The sequence below is a fragment of the Cyprinus carpio genome, chromosome A20 (assembly GCF_018340385.1).
Source record: "Cyprinus carpio isolate SPL01 chromosome A20, ASM1834038v1, whole genome shotgun sequence".
NCBI lineage: Eukaryota > Metazoa > Chordata > Actinopteri > Cypriniformes > Cyprinidae > Cyprinus > Cyprinus carpio.
Genome location: NC_056591.1, coordinates 14,632,374 through 14,654,735, shown reverse-complemented (window position 1 = coordinate 14,654,735; position 22,362 = coordinate 14,632,374). Strand labels below are relative to the sequence as shown.

Sequence of the window (22,362 nt, the reverse complement as noted above, 5' to 3'; positions counted from 1 at the left end):
GCACAGCAATATCGCGTCCTTTTTCTCATGATAAACAACTATATTTAATGTATTTTCATTACTGTAAGGGTAGGTTTAGGGTTGGGGTAGGTATAGACTTTTATAAAACAATCTATTTATTATAGATTAATCTAAAATTATTTATTGCTGGTTTACTGTAAATGTATCCCTTATTGCTTCAACCGCGAATATAACACATAGTTACTGTATTTGCATTACTGTAAGGGTAGGTTTAGGGTTATGGTATGTGTAGATGTTAATAAACCATAATTTTATCGGCAGCTTTTTCGTTGTCGAATTGTACTACCCACTGTTTTAATGGGAGGTAGGAAAATCTGACATCGTAGGACAAATCGACAGAACACTGGCTCAAAAGAGCGAGTTGTACAAAAACCGAACATCACTAATCCCTGCTCTAAATGAAACTTCAGAGGCTGCCGCAGACATTAAACAGCATTTAGGCAAATATATACTCGCAAGTGATTTACAGCCTCGTCGTGTTTATACTTATTCTCTTGCAAAATATTCTAACTCAAACTTTCCAAATTGTTACTTTTAAAGATTAAAAGATTTGGCGGAAACTCAGTGGTGGTGACAGTGAAGACATGCGACCGTGGTGTAGTGTGTTTATATCATTTTTTTATTCTGTTTGATAGCATTTAGGCAAAATTTATAAAAGTTGTGTTAATTTAGGATTATTATGATGAGTGAAACGTGAGACTCATAAGCTTACACACAGAGCTTTTTTTTTTTTAAAATTATTACAATTATCCAAAAGTCAGTGGGAAAATCCTACTGGCTTTTTGTGAAGGGAACCAATATGATGCAAACTTCTAGGTTGGCCTACAAAAATATGAAATTCCTGCAGCACCCTATATCGAGAAAAAGATTTTCAGGAGATGTCCATGTGCCCTCAAGTATAACAGTTAAGAATTTGAGGAAACTGAGATCCTACATTGCAGGTTGTGACACAAAACTAATCAAAATAAATGAATAAAAAAAAAATCTGTAAAAAAAATCCAAGTAGCTGTAGTCTAAACTAAATCAAATTTAGAACGAAGGGGGCAAATGGATCGTTCAGGCTCCGCCCAGACAGACTCACTTCCCCTCCCCCACCGCACTGACGTGGTCAAAAAGTGCGCTACTGGGTAAGTAACAAAATAAATAAAAACCAGTGAAATAAACAACACCCAGACTCTTAATATGAAGGTTCGGTGGACAATAATCCACTAGATAAATATAAAAAAGAGGTTACTCACAGACTCCCTGACATGCGAGACGTGGAAACAAAGGTATAAACCTCTCTGCCGAGACGACAAAGATGGAAGCCATTTTGATTTTTCAAACGGGTCCGCTGGCTAGTCAACTTCGCCTTGTTTACAGGCAACCCAAACAGCGTCTTCAACTTTTCCAAACGCTTACCGTGTCGACAAAATGCACGTGAGAGTAAAATATATTTTGGATACACACATACATGACATGTAAAGGCAAATAACAGGAGCGGCTAAACATGGACCGCACGATTACTTCCGCAAACACGCCGCTTTTCGAAATCGACCGCGCGTTTAACCATCGCGCATCGAGATCATCTTAAGCGGTGCGACTACATAATATAGATTGTATTTAAATCGCAGTACGCTTAGACTTACCTCGTGTTGTTCGTGTTCTTTGATGGCGAGCGTCATAAGCGTTTGTAGGCCGGGTTTAATAGTGAAGCTGCTGCTCCTTCGGCCTCTCCAGCACAGATTGCAGAGAGCAGCGAGAAGCAGCCAGCTGCGGCAGTGAAAGGCCGATGGGGGCGGGGTCTTGCATCTTGATTGACAGCAGGCCATCGCCGAACAAAAGCGTCAGTGATTCTAAACTGGGCCCCAACTTCAACAATGCACATCTTGTTTTTGAGGCATCTTAAAAATCAAATGGACACACAAGAATGTATGATTTAACAAAGTAAGCTACACATTGATATATTTATCCATCACAACACCCACACATACACACACCCCAAAAAACATTTTTAATTAAAAGTAGACAGGGCCGTGCACAGACCTTTTGAGGGGCATGTGCTGAAACTGAAAAAGGGCACCCCCCTCCCTTTTTTTTATATCAAGATTATTTAGTAAGCCTGCATAAAAGGAAGAAATGGTCACATCTTCATGACAAATTCAATAACACAAAATAATAGTCTCAAAAGCTTATAAAAGCTTAGATTTATTCACGATTAATAACAACCATAATAATAATATTAGATAATTAGATAATATAGATAAACAGGGTTTTAGAGTACTGAACTGGAGTAATGATGCTGAAAATTCAGCTTTGATCACAAAAATAAATTACATTTAAAATATATTCAAATAGAAAAGAGTTATTTAAAAATTGTAAAAATATTACACAATATTACTGTTTTTGCTGTATTTTGGATCAAATAAATTAAGCCTTGGAATGAATCATGAATTACATTCTGCATGATAAAATATAAAGATTTCACAGTGATCTTCTGTAATTTTTTTTTAGGTTACTACTACATTACTGTAGTAAAACCATGTTTTTAATACATTTTATACATGTGAGGACGAGCGGAGAGTATACCATAACATGATTAGCCTAAATGTTAATAAATTAAGTGTATCAGCAATCATAAAACAAAGAAGAAATTTCTTATCAGGTGACGAGGATCACTCGTCGCTTTGTGTAAGTTCCAGTACGAAACAGCGCGGGGGCGCACACCTGTTTATGATTTTCCGATGGTAAAAACAAATTATATGTTGTTGTATTACCAATTATCAATATATAGTTTTTTGACCAGCGAATGTGTGCAAATGTGAATTTTTTTTTTTTTTCCGTCACTAAAACGGCGACGGCCCCTCACATTACATTTTCATCTACAGGTTACAAACTAGTTTTTGTAGCTTTATAGACGGAGCGCTCAGTTTTTCCTGTGGTAAAATGCATTTGGCCAAAATCGCATTTTATAAAAGATGAAATGCTACTGTATGCACAGGCTATTTAAGTGTTGGCTATATATTGGCTATGACTAGATGGCAAATGCTAGCCCTCTCTCTCTCAGGCGACGTCCCACATGTCTCAGTCAGTGAGTCAGTCAGACATCAAATAAATAAAATATGAGCCTTTATAGACATAGTGTTTAGTAGTACCTATTCAAACAACAAGATATTTATTTACCCTTCGCAAAACTTTGTTCAGCTCAGCTGTTGTCTACTGTGCGGCTGCTGTGGAACTTCAGTTGATTCAATGAATATAGAGGGGGCGGAGTTATCAGCTTACTGACAGCTTGAGGATCGAATAAGATTTTACACAAGCTCGTTTTAAGAACTTTCATTTGCTAAATATTTGTAAAACAGACAGACAGACGTAAAGGGTGACCAATAGCATTGATAAAAAAAAATAAAAAAAAAACTCCACCCAAATATAAGCACATTACGTTAATGAAATTCAATCTGATAATTAAAACTAAAAAATGTAGATAACATTCAGAAAATCATTTATGTATTGTAACAAATATAAGCACATTACGTTAATGAAATTCAATCTGTTAATTAAAACTTAAAATGGATTCTGTATGCTGGGGTATACAGACATTTGAGAAGCTGGAGGCGATGTTGGAGGAGATACAAACTGTAAAACTGAAAATAAAAAAAAATACATAATTTTACAAAAAACTAAATCGTAGGCCTATTATTTGATTCCTATTGTGATAGAAAATAGCTGGACATTTTAAACAATTTAGTTAGTAAAATAAAATCATATTTATTAATAATAATAATATTCAGGTAATTTTTTTTCACCACACCTTTCAGCATTTGCTTTTACAGTTCAATTACTAGGAGTGTAGTAAATGTTTTTGAGATATAGTTAAAAAGATGATAGTGTAAAGAAATTGTGTGCATGAATTTGACCGAATTCTGAGAAAAAAAAAAAAACATTCCTGAAAACCGGGAGGCTTGAGACTGTCCCATAGACTGCCAAATAAATAACACTGTCAAGGTCCAGAAAAGTATGAAAGACATCGTCATAATAGTCCATCTGCCATCAGTGATTCAACAGTAACGTTATGGACTATTATGACGATGTCTTGCATACTTTCCTGGACCTTGACAGTGTTTATTTATTTGGCAGTCTATGGGACAGTCTCAAGCCTCCCGGTTTTTCATCCAAAATATCTTAAATTGTGTTTCCGAAGATGAACACGGGTTTGGAAACGACATGGGGGTAAGTGAATAATGACAAAATTTTCATTTTGGCATGGAGCATCCCTTTAAGAATCAGAACGGTTTATTGTCACGTGAAACTGAATCAAGATTTATAATACTCTATTCAATGTCTCCATCTAGTGGTTATACCAAAAGACACTACTGAAAAAAAGAGTCTTCGCCTAGAATCTTACTTTATACTTTCTATTTTATACAGCACGGTTTTTTTACTAACTTTGGTTGTTTCAATCCATACAATTTTACGTCTACACTCAAAACCATTACTTAATATTTATTACGCGACTGAATTACGACGAACTTTTCAAGCCATACAATAGATCAAAGGTCAAAGTTCCTCAAACGTTTCCTGCCACCTCACTATGACGGACACGACGAATTGTTATCAGGTAAATACAAAAAAATAATCTTCACTTCTATATCTAAGCTGTATTTATGTGTTGTTTGTGTCCTTCAGAATTATTATAAGCCTATTATTATTATTTTTAATCGTAGTGTTACACAAATTTTTTACTTTTACTTTCACTCTCTCTTTAGATTACACGACGCATCCTTTTTTAAGCAGAGCGAGTTTTTGATAAACACCCTTTTGTGGAACGACAACAGCCAAACAAATCTTCTGTAGTGTCTTAGCGCGTTTTTGGTAGAATAATGGCAGAGGCTATACTTGGAGATCAGGACCAGTACAGCTGCTCAATATGTTTGGACTTGTTGCGGGATCCCGTGACCATTCCGTGTGGACATAGTTACTGCATGAGCTGTATAGGTGAGTGCTGGAATACAAATGATCTGAACGGGACCTATAGATGTCCACAGTGCAGACAGACCTTCAAATCAAAGCCTCCACTCAACAGAAGTACAGTGCTTGCTGAAATAATGGAGAAACTGAGGAGCACAGAGTCTGCTCAAAGTCTTGCTGGGCCTGGAGAGATTGCGTGTGATTTCTGTTCTGGAGAAATGATCAAAGCTGTCAAGTCTTGTCTGGAGTGTCGAGCCTCTTACTGTCAAACACATGTACAACCCCACTATAATGTTCCTGCCCTGAAGAAACACAAGCTGGTGAAAGCTGCAGTCATTCCAGTATGCCCCAAACATGACAAGGTCCTTGAGGTTTACTGTCGAACGGACCAGAAATGTGTCTGCATGCACTGCTTACTGGATGACCACAAGGGCCATGACACAGTGTCATCTACAATAGAGCGCAACGAGAAACAGGTGAAGATGCCCATCATTTTTTTACTTTAATGACTTGTAAGGGCTGTCAGTAGATTAATTTTTTTTCACACCATTTTTGTGCGATTAATCGCACTCTTATCAAGAAATAAGCATAGGCAATTTGTTTAACACATTCTATAATTAATATATTTACGCATACCAAAGCATACATGATTTTTTTTTTACACAAATTCACAGTGTATAGTAGGCTATGTGTACAGTGCAACAGCAAAGAGTTTGTTCACAATTTTAAAAAGTTCAGTTGTGATACTGAACAGGACCACATGGAGCTGTTGAACATTTTTTAAACCAACCCCCTTGACCTGACTGTACTTATTACAGTATGGGTACCTGCACGGACCCATTCAGTATGACTAAACACAGCAGCATACACATGACAAAGCAACACATTATCCTGAATGTGTGTGGAAACAATGACAATGTACTGAAATGTGTCTGTGCATAAATACTATGTGCATCCAGAGCGCACATTACACATATTGTTTGCACATCAATATAACAGACTTGTGCTTATTATACAACACCACCGGGTGTCCACAGTTGTTCTTACCTTGATTACAATATTCATTCTGCAAAACTTTACTAGTGAGATGCTGGTTTGTTTTATCCAGCCAAGAATTTAGCATATAATTTGGCCATACAACAGTGGGATGATTTGACATTTGGTTCAGTCTGTATTTTACACACAGTGTGAAATTATGTAATCTTGCATACTTTAGTAATTTATTTGCATTTAATTATTTTAACACGTTAAGGATTTTGAATTAACCACATGCTTCACATTATTAATCGCAGCGCATAACGCATAACTTTGACAGCCCTACTCATATCATTACGTAATTACAAAATGCTAAAATGCTACTGACAGATGTTTTCAGTAAGATTAAACAGACTGTGACTGATTTGCCCTTAGATAAAACTCACAGACACTCAAACAAAAGTCAAGCAGACAATCCAAGCAAAAGAAAAAGAGCTGCAGAAGATGAATATGGACATTGCCTCCCATTCAGTAAGTTCTGATGTAAAACAAATAACTTTCACACTTAAACAGAATGCCACTGCAATTATCAGACACATGGTTAACCACTGCCACGTTGGATCTTGTAATTGTAAACAACATTTTTGTTTTGCATTGGTTCTCCTCAGGATTCTGCAAAGAAGGCAGTGGAGAACAGTAAGAAAGTCTTCAGTGAATTAGTCAAATTTATTGAGAAAAAAAGCAATGAGGTGATTGAAAAGATAAAAGCTGAAGAAAAGGCTGATCTGGATCAAGGAGCAAAGCTACAAAAGAAGCTGCAGGAGGAAATTACTGAGCTGAAGAAGAGGGAAGGAGTTCTTGAGGATCTTCTACAGACAGACAACAACATCCAGTTTCTTCAGGTACAAGCACTATAAGCAATATGATTATATTAGAAGCCAGAATTATAAGAAAAAGGACTGTTTAAATATTGACAGTTCTTCTGAAATTTATATTACTTAGTACTTGAATATTTTCCCCCCACAGAATTGTGAGTCTGTGTCATCTTCATCCGCATCTGATGAGTTGCCGAGTTCCTCATTTCAGCCGTACTGCTCTTTTGAGGACATAAGAAAACTTATATGTGAGCTAGCTGGGAGACTTGAGACTACTTGCACGCAGGAAATAAGCAAAACAATTACTAATGGTAAAGTAACAAATGATTTTCATTGAATGACTTCTTGTATCTAATTGTATTTGTGAGTGATGAAATGGTTTAATATAATCTGTTACTTTTAGTTTCAGATTTGTCTGCAAAAAGGCCTCATTTCACATTTGACATTGTAGTTGGAGACCATGTCCGTGTGAAGCCATCTGTTGTTACTCCAACACACAAATGGGGATCAGTTACTCACTTAAGCATTGGTGTTGTTAAAAGTGAGAGCACTGACTGATACTGATTTGTATTTATATTAGGCATGAAAATTTTTGTTATTTACCACAATTAGTAAAATGATATATATACACACACATATATAAAACTATAGTTTCACTTAACATCTGTAGTACCACAAAATGTGATAGTTGCCATTACTGATTTTTAATTAATTTATTTTTTTACTTCTTCAGAAATTCAGGGTGATTTGTTGACTGTAGATTTCCCCGAACAAAGAAACTGGACTGGTGTAGTTTCAGAAATGGAGCGTGTGACCAGTGCTGGTTCAGGTAATCCAACATATTCATCAAAAAAACAAATGAACAAAAAACTTACAGAATATTACACATTGCATCTGAGCAGTTTGTAATATTTTATTTGTTTCAGATTTGCCATCCAAAAACGATCCATTCAACATCAAGGTTGGAGACAAAGTCAGAGTGAAACCTTCAGTTATTACCCCAAAACATAACTGGGGTAGAAACGTCACTCATAAGAGTGTGGGTGTGGTGAAAGGCAAGATCTGTATTTTTTCCCTTATATACTGTAAATTATTTGTTATAAAGCAATTCTCACAAAACAACTGGTGTTATAATATAAACTTGTTCTCTGTTTAGACATCAAAAGTGATGACAGTGTGGTTGTTGACTTCCCTGGACATGCGAACTGGAAAGGAATTATCACTGAAATGGAGAAAGTAACTAATGATGATGAGATTGGTAAATAAATAAATGTTTTAAGTAGCAGCTTCTTAAAGCATAAAGGTTCTATGGCAAAGATGCCATAGAAGAACCACGTTATCTTAGTGTGAAGAGTATTTTAATAATATAAAGAACCTTCTGTCCAATGGAAAGATTCCATGGATGTTAATGGTTCTTCATGAAATCATCAATGGCTTTATTTTTAAGAGTGAATATGACTCTAAGCAGTACATATCTAAAGAGTCTATTTTAACAAAACAGTTGTCCATCTGTAGAATGAGGCTCAAAGTGTTTAAAGCTACCAAATTTGATCCATGAGAGAATTATCAATGAGAGTCTTCCATCAAACACTCAGATCTCCATGTGACATTTCAGGACCTTCAAGTCTGGGCTCCAATATTAAGATTGGAGACAAAGTTCGTGTGAAGCCGTCTGTTGTTACTCCAACACACAAATGGGGAGCAGTCACCCACAAAAGCATTGGTGTTGTTAAAAGTAAGAGCACTGAGTTTCATAACTTACATTAGTCATACAAATGTCTGAAAATTATAAATGTTGAAAGAAATTATTATAGGCTCACTGAATGCCTGTTACCACAGAGTGAGAAAAAGCAGCATACTTTATATTAATGGTTTGTTTTTTATGTTTGCAGAAATTCAGGGTGAGTCTTTGACTGTGGATTTCCCTGAGCAAAAAAACTGGACTGGTATCGTTTCAGAAATGGAGATTGTGGCCAGCACTGGTCTAGGTAATTTGTTTTGCATTTAAAGACATAATCATTTAAATAATTGCAGACAATTTCTTAGATGCAGCTTAAATGTTGCATTGTGCACTTAGAAATGAAAGTGCTTACTGTCATATTTTACTTGTTTCAAATTTGTCAATAATAAATGCCCTAGTTGACATTAAGGTTGGACATCAAGTCAGAGAGAAACCTTCCATTAGCACCCCAAAACATAGCTAGAGGTGCTCATGTCACTTAAGAATGTGGGTGTGGTAAAAGAGCAAGAGCTGTGTTTTTTTCCCCCTCGGATAAATCATCTGTTATCAAGCAATCCGCACTCAAGTACAAGCCTTAAAATTTAGACATTAAATGTGATGACAGTCTGATTGTTGACTTTCCTGAACATGCAAATTGAAAGGGAATTCTCTATGAAATGGAGCTGGAAACCAATGATGATGAGTTTAGTAATTTCACAGAGTATTATAGTATTTCCATGACATTTAAGGAGCAGCTATTCAGCAGAAATCTCTCAGATGATCGTGATGCTCCTTGCATTTCTGGATATTCAGGTCTGGAGTTCATTATTAAGATTGGAGACCAAGTTCATGTGAAGCCATCTGTTGTTACACCAACACACAAATGAGGAGCAGTCACTCACAAAAGCATTGGTGTAGTTAAAAGTGAGAGCAGTGACTGACCGACAATGATTTCATTACTAACATTAGACATGCATTCCTCATGCATTGTGCTTTTTGTCAAAATAAATGAAATGATGATTAAAGATTTTTTTTGTAGGCTCACTGTGTTCCACAGAGTGAGAAAATAGGACATTTGTTTAAAAAAAATTTCCTTTTATTTCTGCAGATATTCAGAATGGGTCTTTGATTTTAGATGTAGATTTTTCCGGGATTATGACCATTCCTGATTTAGGTAATCTTCCCATACTAATTTTTTTTTTTTTTTTATCTGTTTGTACTTGTCAGTGAAAATGTGTTTTGTATTATTTTTATTTTATATTTGGTAACAAAAAATGTTTCAGCTGACATCAAGTTGGAGACAGAGTCAGAGTGAAATCTTCAATAACTACTCCAAAACACAACTGGGGTGGACATGTCACACACAAGAGTGTTGGTGTGGTAAAAGGCAAGATCTGTGTATTTTTCTCAAAGAACAAACTTGACTAAACTACTTTATTATATTTATCATGTACACTGGCAGTCAAAAGTTTGGAATAATTAAGATTTTTTAGTGGTTTTTTTTTTTTTATTTTTAAGATGTCTCTTATGTTCACCAAGCTGCATTTATTTGATGAAAAATATCTTAAATACAGTAATATTGTGAAATATTTTTACAATTAATTTTTTTTATTATTATTTGAATATATTTTATTGTACACATTATATTTACATTTAGTATACATGGAGTTGCTCTTGGAAATGATGTATTTTAAGTGGCTGTCCTCTCATCTGGCTAGATATCAAATCTGAGGATGTGATCGTGGATTTTCCAAAACACAAAGCATGGAAAGGCATTCTTTCCGAGATGGAGTTAGTAAAGGACTCAGGTCAGTTACTTGAAAATGATTTTTTCCCCTGAATTAGTTTTGGTTCCCACCAACATGCAACCAAAATCTTAAGCCTTTCTGTTTGTCTACAGACACTGACATTTCAGGATTCCCCTAGATCTTGAGGATGTGACTGTGGACGTCTCTGCTCACCATTTGCTTTTGGGAATGAGTTTTCACTGAAACGTGCCAAGGTCTTTATTTCTAAGTTTGTAGTCATCAATGTGAACATGAAAAAAAAATACTTGTGGTTTTTCATACTGGTGTCCTTCACAGCACAGGAGAGATATTATATTAGACAGAAGTTTACTTAAATGGTTCTTTTCATTCAAATTCATTTGCATTTTTTGTCTTCCATTTGTCTCATGTATGATTGGAGCATCATTCATTAGCTACAGGATGAGTGCTGCAGTTAGAAAGAATCTTTCTACATATATACTGTAGATACTGATTTTTATCAAGTGAAATCTGTTTCAGCTCTCGGAATGAGCACATACACTGAATTCTCTCTGTTCAGTCTCACTTTAATAATAAATCTAAAATAATTCATTATAATTTTACAAATAATAAATTGAAAATGTCCTGTCAAAAATAAAATCCAAACAAATGCAAATTTTGTTGCTAAAGGTTTTTTTTTTTTTTTTTGGTCTTTTGAGTGAATTAAGTAAACTGGACTGATATTCAACCATTGTCTACAAGTATCTGTGACTCTTGTTTTGTATATTTCTTCCTAGCTGAGTTTGTTTCAATTAAAGAATCATTACAAGTTAAGCGTTTTTATTGAGGAATTCATTGTCTTGACCATACAGTTCAGTTCGTATGCATTACGGATTTATTTTCAGGTTCGACAAAACTACATTACCCAAGAGGTTTTGTGGCTGCACGACTAAAACGCTTCCGGTTTCTGTCAGGAAGCCTTTACTAGATGTCTCCATCTAATGGTGATACTGAAAACCCCTAAAGATCAACATTCAAAGATCTACGACTTATAACTTAAAGCACACCAGTCTCTGTTATGAGGAAAATACAAAACAATGTATTTTTTTTACCCTTCCAAACTCAGATAAGCTCTGACATCTGTATTTTGTATATTATGATGACACGTTCCTTGCTTTCACTTTCACTCTTACATTTATACCCTATAACTTACATCCATGGTTCTTTGCTAACACAAGGAGGTTTCAGCAGACATGGCAGAGGCTATACTTGGAGATCAGGACCAGTACAGCTGCTCAATATGTTTGGACTTGTTGCGGGATCCTGTGACCATTCCGTGTGGACATAGTTACTGCATGAGCTGTATAGGTGAGTGCTGGAATACAAATGATCTGAACGGGACCTATAGATGTCCACAGTGCAGACAGACCTTCAAATCAAAACCTCCACTCAACAGAAGTACAGTGCTTGCTGAAAATAATGGAGAAACTGAGGAGCACAGAGTCTGCTCAAAGTCTTGCTGGGCCTGGAGAGATTGCGTGTGATTTCTGTTCTGGAGAAATGATCAAAGCTGTCAAGTCTTGTCTGGAGTGTCGAGCCTCTTACTGTCAAACACATGTACAACCCCACTATAATGTTCCTGCCCTGAAGAAACACAAGCTGGTGAAAGCTGCAGTCATCCCAGTATGCCCCAAACATGACAAGGTCCTTGAGGTTTACTGTCGAACGGACCAGAAATGTGTCTGCATGCACTGCTTACTGGATGACCACAAGGGCCATGACACAGTGTCATCTACAATAGAGCGCAACGAGAAACAGGTGAAGATGCCCATCATTTTTTTCTTTGATGACTTAACTTAATTACAAAATGCTTTTGACAAATGTTTTCAGTAAGATTAAACAGACTGTGACTGATTTGCCCTTAGATAAAACTCACAGACACTCAAACAAAAGTCAAGCAGACAATCCAGGCAAAAGAAAAAGAGCTGCAGAAGATGAATATGGACATCGCCTCTCATTCAGTAAGTCCTGATGTAAAACAAATAACTTTCACACTTAAACAGAATGACACTGCATTTATCAGACACATGGTTAATCTCTGCCATGTTGGATCTTGTAATTGTAAACAACATTTTTGTTTTGCTTTGGTTCTCCTCAGGATTCTGCAAAGAAGGCAGTGGAGAACAGTAAGAAAGTCTTCAGTGAATTAGTCAAATTTATTGAGAAAAAAAGCAATGAGGTGATTGAAAAGATAAAAGCTGAAGAAAAGGCTGATCTGGATCAAGGAGCAAAGCTACAAAAGAAGCTGCAGGAGGAAATTACTGAGCTGAAGAAGAGGGAAGGAGTTCTTGAGGATCTTCTACAGACAGACAACAACATCCAGTTTCTTCAGGTACACTTTGCTTTAAGCAAAAGTTTTAAGACTACATAAGAGGTTTACATTTATTATAATATTGTTACAGTTGCTGCTAAAATGTTTTACGTGTTGCACTTATTTAGGTGTTGTATATAACACGATAGAAAACGCTAAACTGGACTGAACTTTTCTGCAGAATTATGAGGTTGTGTCCTATTCTTCTGGGTCTGATGGCTTCCCCAGTCACTCTTTTAAGCCTTTCTGCCTTTATCCGGATGTAAACGATCTTGTTTGTGAACTTAAAAATCGGCTGGAGACTATTTTCAACCAGGAAATAAATGAAACTGTTCAAAAAGGTGAGAGTTACTAAGAGTTACTTTCACTGGTTGTATTTGATTGTACCTCTGAGTGATGAAATGGCCCTATATGTTTTACCAGTTTCAGATCTGGCCATAAAGAACAATCCAGTCTGCATTAAGGTTGGAGACAGAGTCAGAGTGAAACCTTCTATTAAAACCCCAAAATATGATTGGGGTAGTGCTATCACACATAAGAGTGTGGGAGTGGTAAAAGGCAAGATATGTATTATTCTCATAAACACAAATGGTATATTACGCTGCTAGGCATCACAAATGAGTATGTGCAGCACTCACATTTGCATGTTCTTCTTTCAGATATTAAAAGTGATAAGTGTTTGGTTATTGACTTTCCTGGATTTGCAAGCTGGAGAGGACTTCTTTCTGAAATTGAGCCAGTAACTGATGATGATGAGGGTGGTAAATATGCAGAACAGAAATAGAATGTTTCCTCATATAATTAGTGGCACCCAGCAAAAATCATATGAGGTCTTGTTTGGATAAATATTTTTGCTACAGAAATGTTACATATACATATTTGAGGATACTATACTGTTCTAACCCAGCTGTAATCTGGTTTATAACAGATTTATACATTTTATAATTTTGTTTATCTACAGAGTGAGACATTTGAGACTGCCACAACGGTAATTCATAAAATATGAGATTCTGTTCTACTCGCTGTGTTTTCAGGATCTTCAACTCTCAACTGCAAGATTAAAATAGGAGACAAGGTCTACGTGAAGCCATCTGTAGAAACGCCCAAATATCTATGGGGTTCAGTCAGCCATAAAAGCATTGGCAGTGTCATAAGTAAGGACATCATCTGCTGTCATTGATCTGACAGACTGAAACAGTTATTGTTACAATCACTCATATTTTAGGCATAATAAAAGATTTCCTCTCTCTAGATGTGCAGGGTGAGACTGTGACAGTAAATTTCCCTGAGCAGGAAGGTTGGCTTGGTGAAGTTTCTGAAATGGAGCTTGTAGTCAGTGCTGATTTAGGTATTATAAACTGAATTATTAAATCAATAGTAAAATGTATGTAACATATGTATTTTTAGATGCCCTGGATGTGGTTTCGCACTATTATTTTTGTTACAAAGCATTTTAATAATTCATCACTATTCAGTGTGTGCCACTTCACACAGTTTACTCTATTTTAAGTACATGGTCCAGGTATTGATTTAATAGAGATTATTTTTATAGTATATTTTTGCAACAATATAGATGAATGAAAATCTAGGTGTAATGTAATATCTCTATGCTTAATGAGTAACACTACGTCTTAGGGTCCCCCAGTCATGCCTACTTACAAGATAGGGAAACAGAGTCAGTGTGAAATCTTCAGTGAAAGATCCAAAACATGGATGGGGATCAATCACACAAAACAGCATCGGTGTCATTAAAAGTAAATACACTCAGCAACTTTCACTGATTTTACTCATTCAAATTCATATATTACGAGATACCTGAAAATGAAATTAAACTCAATCATTTACACATCAAATGATTTGGGGGTATTAATGACTTTCTGATCTTTGGCAGGAATTCAGGGCGAGTCTTTGACTGTAGAGTTCCCTGAGCAGACGGATTGGACTGGTATCGCTTCAGAAATGGAACTCATAAACGGTGATGTTTCAGGTAATTTGATGGATATTAGGACATTATTAAACAAAAACCTGTAAAAAAAAAAAAATTGTCTAGCATATTATTTTATGTTTATTTTAGACAAAATTTGTCAGTTAAACATTAAATGTATAATTTTTCATATGTGATTCATTATTAACCTGCTATGGTTAACTGACTCTGTTTAATATCTCTATACAAGCTATTATATTTATTGTAGTGCTTATTTTGAGTATCATAATATATATTATTATATTTTTTATTATATATTTCAAATTCGTTTTTTTTCTGATTTGCATTTCATTTTAGTTAATGTTTTAGTAATTTTGTTGCTACTTATTTTTTGTGTGTGTGTTTTCTTTATATAGTTTTAATTATTTTTATGTTAGTAGACTTTTTAGTAACTTTTTTTTAAGTAAATGTTTATTTTATTTCACAGAGCAAACATTTTTTAATGGTTTGAATTTTTGTTTTAATTTTAGTTTATTATAATAACTCTGACCCATTCCTCCATGACTTTAAAACTGACATTGCAAATATTCCTTTATAATTTAGAAGTGCTCAGTTTAAGGCCTGGAGTGAGGGTCCGTGTTAAACCCACCATCAGAACTCCAGCACATGGCTGGGGAAGTGTCACCAAGCACAGCATTGGAGTGGTTGAAGGGCAAGTGTTATTAGCAATTTAGAATGAGCTGAAGAACTACAGTATTTAAGTCACAGCTAGCATTTTCTGTCAGTTTCATAAGAGTCGCAATGACAATTTTTTTAGAATATAGACAATAGATAATCACCAAATACAAATACAGAAATGTCAAAGCATATCCGTAACAATGTATTTCTTCCCAATGTTTTAACAGCTATAGATGGAACCAAAGTGACTGTGAACTTCCTACAGTTAAGTTGGACTGGCATTGTCTCAGAGATGGAGGCTGTGCCTTAACGATGAAACACAGCATCCAGGAGCTGTTCACTACATGTACACTGCACAAGGGTTAAAAATATTTATTATGTTTAGGGGTAACGAGTTTGCTCTTAACACCAGGGTTTAATGCACAGATTAAAAATGCCCACTAGGATGACCTGACCCTTACTGTCTCAAATAACTTATTTTAACTGTGAAACATAGTTATTACATAAACATAAACAAGATTGCATGAAAAAGGTATATTGACACCAGCGTAATATATATGCTAATATATATGCTGATACAGCCCATCCCTTGAGTGTGTTTCTTATTTTCTGTATGTGATGTTATGACTCTGCTACTCTCTGTCTTAGTCTGATTATTTAAGAGTGCCACTGTGTACCTGCATCTCATATGCTTGAGTATAAAGGACTCTGAAGCAGAGCATGGCAGGAGAGAGAGATAATCACCAGCAAACAAGCTTTATTTTTATTTTGTTTTTTCCTTCTTAATAGTAGTTATTGATTTGTTGTTAAAGGGATAATCCATCACAAAATGAAAATTTAGTCATTATTCACATACTCCCATGTCGTTCCAAAAAAGTAAAAGCCAAATGGTGCTACGCTGATTTGGAGAGACACAGAGGAGAGGAATTGTTGAATAAAGTCGTTATTTTTTTTTCTTTGGTAACAAAAAGTATTGTTGTCGCTCATAAACCTTACGGTTGAATCACTGATGGCAGATGGACTATTCTGACGATGCTTTTCATATACTTCCTGCAGAGATGTAAAAGTACTCAAAAATTTTACTCAAGTGAAAGTACACGTACTCAGTGAAAATTTTACTCAATTAAAAGTACAAGTATCTGGTCAAAAACATACTAGAGTAAAAGTGAAAAAGTACAACTTTAAATTGTACTCGAGTATAAAAAAGTAGAAGTACTTTTTTTCTGACAGACATACAGAAGAATGGTTAGAGAACGAAAAAAATGCAATGGCACAGGCCAAACATGTATATTTAGTTCAACAACAACAATTAAAATGAAACACAGCGGAACACCAAAAAAAAAAGAAAAAAAAAAAAAAAAAAAAAAAAAAAAAAAAAGAAAGAAAAATACAGGGAGAGGGATTAAAAGGAAACTCCATCCTTTCCACCCTCATGCCATCCTATATGACTTTCATTTATCAGATGAACACAAACTAAGAGTTATAGAAAAAAAAAAAAAATTCTCTTTATATAATTCAAGTGTATGGGACATCCAAAAATGACACTTCAAAAACTGTCATTCACTACACAAAGTGAATGACAGTAACTAATGCAACCCCTGTTAATGAATCACTGTCTTCTTAAGTGAAAGGATAAGCATATGTTAGAAAAATACAAGTATCAATATTTTAATCTTAAAACGTCATGTTCACTTTATGTGGTTTCTGAAGTGGTCCTGTACCCTTGCATTATATGGACTAAAAATCTTTGCTTGTGTTCATGTGAAGAAAGAAAGTCATAAACATCTGGGATAACAGAGGTTCAGTAAATGGTGAGAGAATTTTGCATTTTTTGGTGAACTATCCCTTTGAAAGAGCAAGATGTGATGGAGCGAGGCTAGAAATATATTCCAGACAGAATACAAGAATGTGTTGAATTAATGAGGAGAGTCATATAATTAAAACATACACACGTTAACGTTTTTTTAAGGCCCACTTTATTTGTGTTGTCTATTCAATGTCACTGTCTAAAGGGAAAATTAATCTTTTAAATGTTTATTTGGGGCATTTAGTGTTTTTTTTTTTCTTAGCAAATATTGATAAATAATTATATGTGACTAATTAGATTAATTAATGAGAAAAGCATGTAATTATTAAGATTAAAAAATATTCACTGACAGTCCTAATTCCCACTTAATGTTTCATATAATGACATATTGTAAATACAACTTATCCACCACATGCTAAGAACATCACTAAACATGAATTACAATTAATTTAGCATACAATGATTATTTAAACACTTTTTTGGAGATTTGTAACATTTAACAACAACAACAAAAAATCCCACTAAAATATTAATTGTATTTAAATTCTCATCACTGATTTGTGCATTCAGCTAATATATTACATAGCAAATAGCTCTATCAAAAAATAACAAATAATGAATAAACTTTTTTGGGGGGAAAACGAAACTTTGCTACGTCAATATGCTTCCTCAGATTTGATGGTGAACTTTTGAAGCCAGACATTTACTTGATGAAAGTCATAATTGAAGTAGAAATGTGTGTGTTTGATGCATGAAAAACAATGATCATTAGTTCTCACATCAGGCACACACGTTTGAGCTTATGTTTACCATATTTAATGTGCATAAGATAAAATAAAAATATAATGTACTTTTCAAGATGAAATAAAATTGTAAGGAGTAAAAATTACTGTTTTTTTTCTTCAGAAATGTAATCAAGTAAAAGTACAAGTAGTCAGTTTAAATTGTACTTGAGTCAAGTACAAATCCCCCAAAAATAATACTTAAGTACAGTAATCAAGTAAATTACTCAAGTATTTTACACCCCTGCTTTCCTGGACCTTGACACTGTTATTTACTTGGCAGTCTATGGGGACAGTCTCAAGCCTCCCGATTTTCATGCCAAAAATATCTTAAATTGTGTTCCAAAGACAAACAAAGCCTTTTACAGGTTTGGGAACGGACATGGGGGTAAGTGATTAATGACAAATTTTCATTGCGGTGTGGTGGAGTACCCTTTAATGTTGTTAGTTCATTGCTCAATTCTATAAATTATTTGTCTATGAGAAGGTAAAGATATTAATGGCTCCAATCAAAAAACACAAAAACTGCATAAAAATGTAAGGGTCATGCTCAAACATTGGTGTGGTTAAAAGGGTTCAGTCCAGAACATTTAAGATGTCTCACTAATTATATCTCACAAAATCTAATCTAAAATTTCACTAAACTAATAATTTTGGGAGATGTGGTTTCCCAGCACTGGAGTTGAGAAACTGCTGTGATATGGAATTATTTGTAAACACACACAAAACAAATGCAAATCGTGTGATTTCAAACACCAATGAAAAACATTCAAAGAAAAAAACATGTCTTCATTTTGATATAAAAAAGAAAGACACCACATTTTTAGGATGGGCCTCTGAAATCTGCCAAGGAAGAGGATGCTGTTAGTGGGGTTGTGTCTGATGAAAAACAAGAAGGGGTATCTGCTATGAATTTTTTTGTTGGCATTGCACAGCAAAGCCTTATCAAACATGCAGTGGCTGCAGCTGCCCGTCAGTGCCTTCCCATCCCATTGACCTCAATAAAAGCCTTGTGGATCACATGCCTGTCAAAATGAAGAGACCACCTTTACTGCGTCATTCCCTTCATATCAGCCTTTGTTTCCTGGAACGACAGAGCTCATCCCATCTTTTGCAGTAGTTCTGATAGGGACTCTCAACCTCCATGCTTGAAACTTTGGGCAAGTGGACTAGTGATATCCATCTGCATAACCATTTGTTGTCTCTTTTGTGTCCAGTCAAGCAGCTTGTCAAGGGTCAACTCGCTCTCCAGCTGTCAAACACACACACACATACGGAAAATAACATACACAGCACCAACCTAATCCACAGGATTGTCCATCTTTTTATTGTTTATGCACAGCTTTTGCTGACCTTAAAAAGAGGGTCAGAGCCATCCTGAGTTTCATTTGGAAGAAGGATCAACATGCTGAGCTCCTCCTTTACGTATGGCAAAACGTCCATCACCTGCAGTTCATCCGCTCTGGATGGTATCGGAGGGAACTTCTTCTTCTGGTACATCATTTGCACAGGCCTGCGCTCATTCTGATTGAAGACACATGGAAGTACATTCAAAGTGACTTACAAAATTCAACACCTTTAACTTTATATTTTATTTTTCATATACACTCCTGAAAAAAAATGCAGATATTCACCCCTGGTTTAGTTTAAATGGCCATTTCTTTTAGTGTTTCTTGTTTCAAATGGGTGCATCCCGTTTCCTTTAAAGTAGAATGGCATTAACCAGAACTAGTCGTCGGTCAGCCCATTACAGCACCACAGCGCATCAGAGGATCTTTAATTTTAAGCTGAATCGAAAAACAAACAAAAAAACAGTCATTATTTATAGTGTTCTGATAATTACCATCAAATTATATACTGTATGTTTTTACTTTACTTGTTTCTCTATAAAAAATATATAAGGCAAATATAATTCTGAAATTCAGCTCAAACTCTGATCAAACACACTAACGGTATTTCATTGCAAGTAAACTTTTACTCCAGATGGTTTAGGTGTGTTTAATCAGAGTTAGAACTAACATATGGAGATAGTGGCCCTCATAGAGCAGAATTACGCATCCTTCTTTTAATTCTTGCCATCCACAAAATTTATCTTTCATATTCTTATATAGGTTAAAATGATGTATCTTCTCACCTCTCTGTCTGCTCGTCCACCCCTTTGTTTCATGAGCTGTCGTGACTCCGTCCAGATGCTCCAATGAAGTCCACAGCCTGAAGGTCAGCATGGTACAGCTTCAGAGTGGAGTCCAAATACTCCTGCAGGACAAAATAAGGTGGTATACTCATGTTCTTCTCTCAGATAAGGCAAAGCACACAGAGAGCATTAAAACGTCTCATTGGAGGCACAATGGACTCACAGGTAAGAAGCTGAAGGTTTTCTCTCCATAGAGACGGTTTGCCAGTTTGAGGATGTAGGAGGCTGATGGACTGTTGATAGTTGAGGTGAGGGTCTCAAAATGAGAGTGAACATCAGAGACAGAACTAAAGGACAAAACCTGCAAAGAGAGAAACAGATGGGTTAACTATGAAAAATGTTTAAATTATGACATCATTTTCATGATAAATAAGTTTTATTACTATAATGCAATGTAAAAAGTATTTTTAAATGTAATATAGCCTAGGTTATATATTTTTTAACATTTCTTGTAGCCTACTTTTAGGTTTAATCAGGCTTATTAAAAACACTGCAATCTAATGGACCACCAAAGAATCACCATTACTTCTTTTCGAGCACAAACTAGTGTTCTTTTCTCTTCATACATCAGTGCTAAAATAAATATCATTTTACAGAAGTGGTATGATTTACAGAATCTTTACAGACACATTCGGAATGAGATTTAAAGTAATAGTACCAACAGTAAACGTCATTTCCTCATACCTTTGTCATTTTTTCAAATGTCTCTCACTCGGGCTCCCAAGTAGACCATGGCTGACACGCTTGGCGCGCTGATGCTCAGTGGAGAAGAACATGTTTCCCTCAGCGCTGCTCGCGCTCAGAGCCCGATAGAGATCCAGAGCAAAGAGACTGTTAGCACGAGACAGACCCTCCATGACTGATGACACTGCGAAAAATAACAACCATAACATTAGTTGTGATTATCATACTTTATGCTGCCATCTTGCAAAACATTAGGTTTGAACGAGTATTAGTATTATTTTACATTTGATAATTTTGGACTTTCGCCGTAAATTAATCAGTTCAGTTCCACCGCTACGGCTCGTACTAAAAAAATGTATGCAAGTGTATGACTCGAATAAGTATGAGGAAGTAGTTTTCCACTTTCAGTTTCATAAGAGGATGAAACAAGCTTCCTATTGGCAGCTTCTTATTAACTCTATCCGTTCAAAATAGTTTATTACTCCTTTCTAAAAACCGACAAAATATTAGCAGGGTGCCTAAAAGCGTGAGTAGCCTAAGAGAAAAACTACTTGGTCCCTACCCTTACCAAAAAGTAGTATACTTCAAGTTTATTTTATTAAGTATACTTAAGTAAAGTTCAAGTATTTAGACTTTTTGTAAGTATAAGTCAAGTATACTTAAATGTCATTTTAAGTCATATATTTCTGAGGAGTACATAAAGCCCATTTCCGGAGAAGTGCATAAAAAGTAACTAAAAGCATACTTTCCTATTTTTAGTTTAAAAGAAGTTTACTAATAGCACACTTGAATAAACTTCTTTTATTCTTTTATACAGGGTAATTGAGCAGATAGGCTAATTAAATAATACTAATTGTGCCTTTAAATCTTTAATGTCCGTTTTAGATGATACATCAGTGTTATTTGCATTTAAAAATAATGCGTTATTCTTTTATTCTGAAAACGGGCCAAAAAAAATTTGAGCGTAAATAAAAAGCGAAGCACGGTTCACCGTCTTCCTACATTCGCCTTTTTAGTGTTTTCTTCATTCGTCCATAACGGTTTTCTGTTGGAGGAAAAGCTTAACGTGCATTAGCACGTTTGCGTTTGCATTCTGGGCTATTCTGTCTGTGAATAGTATTTTATTAATAGTAAAATTATTAATAAGGTTATTAATATTAATAGTGTTAGTATTAATATTAATTATAGGCCTACTGAATTTGGTCCTCCAATGTCACTGTTTTATTAAGCCACATTAAGCATTTTAGAATGTCCCAGAATGGTGCCTTGAACTACTGACTGTATTTCTTTATACTTGAGTCCAAGTTAAAAATAAAACTATATGAACGATTGTGAATGAGCTGTATGAACCACTACAAGTAAACAGGAAGTGTCTGTCCGACCTCATCTGGTTCCCTTTCGAACGTTCACTCTCGTTATGTATGGCAAAACTCCTTTTTTCCTTTCTGCTGAAGCCTGATTTGTTGACGTTTTGTAGCTGCACAAACCAATATGGCGTTTCAGCCCACCAAAGGGGGTGGGGCGACCACTATATAAGTCCATCTGTAGTGCCATTCATCAGATTATTCTCCTTCAGTGACAAGGATCATCTCTTCACTGACTCTTCTGTAAGAAAGAAGCCGTAGAAGAAGCTCCAGCT

General features: G+C 35.4%; 3 protein-coding genes and 1 pseudogene across 12 annotated transcripts in view; 2 read left to right on the top strand and 2 right to left on the bottom strand.

Moving 5' to 3' along the window:
• cdca4 (cell division cycle associated 4) overlaps positions 1-1,872 on the bottom strand; it is a 7,310-nt gene extending 5,438 nt beyond the window's left edge. For 3 of the 8 annotated variants that reach the window (XM_042777737.1, XM_042777741.1, XM_019126238.2), the window contains exon 1: positions 1,650-1,868. Coding sequence is in view for 1 of the 8 variants with exons in the window: in XM_042777736.1 (XP_042633670.1) it covers positions 1,260-1,332 (73 nt within the window). In the remaining 7 variants the exon portion in view is untranslated. Of the gene's footprint in view, positions 1-1,259; positions 1,418-1,649 lie in introns of those variants that run through there. The other 5 variants (XM_019126237.2, XM_019126236.2, XM_042777736.1 and 2 more) reach the window with 4 other exon arrangements.
• Positions 1,873-4,475: 2,603 nt separating this feature from the next.
• ftr97 (finTRIM family, member 97) lies at positions 4,476-10,538 on the top strand. 3 transcript variants are annotated; one of them, XM_042777733.1, is made up of 15 exons: positions 4,476-4,618; positions 4,767-5,444; positions 6,379-6,474; positions 6,612-6,845; positions 6,970-7,129; positions 7,222-7,359; positions 7,552-7,647; positions 7,745-7,873; positions 7,975-8,076; positions 8,434-8,553; positions 8,711-8,806; positions 9,647-9,712; positions 9,822-9,925; positions 10,257-10,346; positions 10,439-10,538. In XM_042777733.1, the coding sequence occupies exons 2-13, from the start codon at positions 4,881-4,883 to the stop codon at positions 9,851-9,853; spliced, it is 1,833 nt and encodes a 610-aa protein (XP_042633667.1). In that variant the 5' UTR covers positions 4,476-4,618; positions 4,767-4,880; the 3' UTR covers positions 9,854-9,925; positions 10,257-10,346; positions 10,439-10,538. The 3 variants fall into 3 exon arrangements, with proteins under 3 accessions (XP_042633667.1, XP_042633668.1, XP_042633669.1); XM_042777735.1 differs by lacking the exon at positions 4,476-4,618 and having other exon boundaries at positions 4,868-4,995; positions 5,084-5,444; XM_042777734.1 differs by lacking the exon at positions 7,222-7,359.
• Positions 10,539-11,497: 959 nt separating this feature from the next.
• ftr79 (finTRIM family, member 79) lies at positions 11,498-15,290 on the top strand. The gene is given in 12 exon segments (XM_042777732.1): positions 11,498-11,758; positions 11,760-12,101; positions 12,209-12,304; positions 12,442-12,675; positions 12,836-12,995; positions 13,078-13,212; positions 13,314-13,415; positions 13,689-13,808; positions 13,907-14,002; positions 14,290-14,408; positions 14,546-14,641; positions 15,182-15,290. Coding segments are annotated over 10 exon segments (1,557 nt in total). The 5' UTR covers positions 11,498-11,536; the 3' UTR covers positions 14,340-14,408; positions 14,546-14,641; positions 15,182-15,290.
• A 445-nt stretch (positions 15,291-15,735) lies between these two features.
• On the bottom strand, positions 15,736-20,906 carry LOC122149056 (annotated as a pseudogene).
• Between the last annotated feature and the right edge of the window lie 1,456 nt (positions 20,907-22,362).

Excerpts from the sequence above, each read along its gene's own strand:
- ftr97 (XM_042777733.1), top strand. The coding sequence starts at position 4,881 with ATGGCAGAGGCTATACTTGGAGATCAGGACCAGTACAGCTGCTCAATA. Across the intron at positions 6,846-6,969 it reads ACAACATCCAGTTTCTTCAG|AATTGTGAGTCTGTGTCATC; the intron begins GTACAAGCACTA and ends TTCCCCCCACAG. Across the intron at positions 7,648-7,744 it reads TGTGACCAGTGCTGGTTCAG|ATTTGCCATCCAAAAACGAT; the intron begins GTAATCCAACAT and ends TATTTGTTTCAG.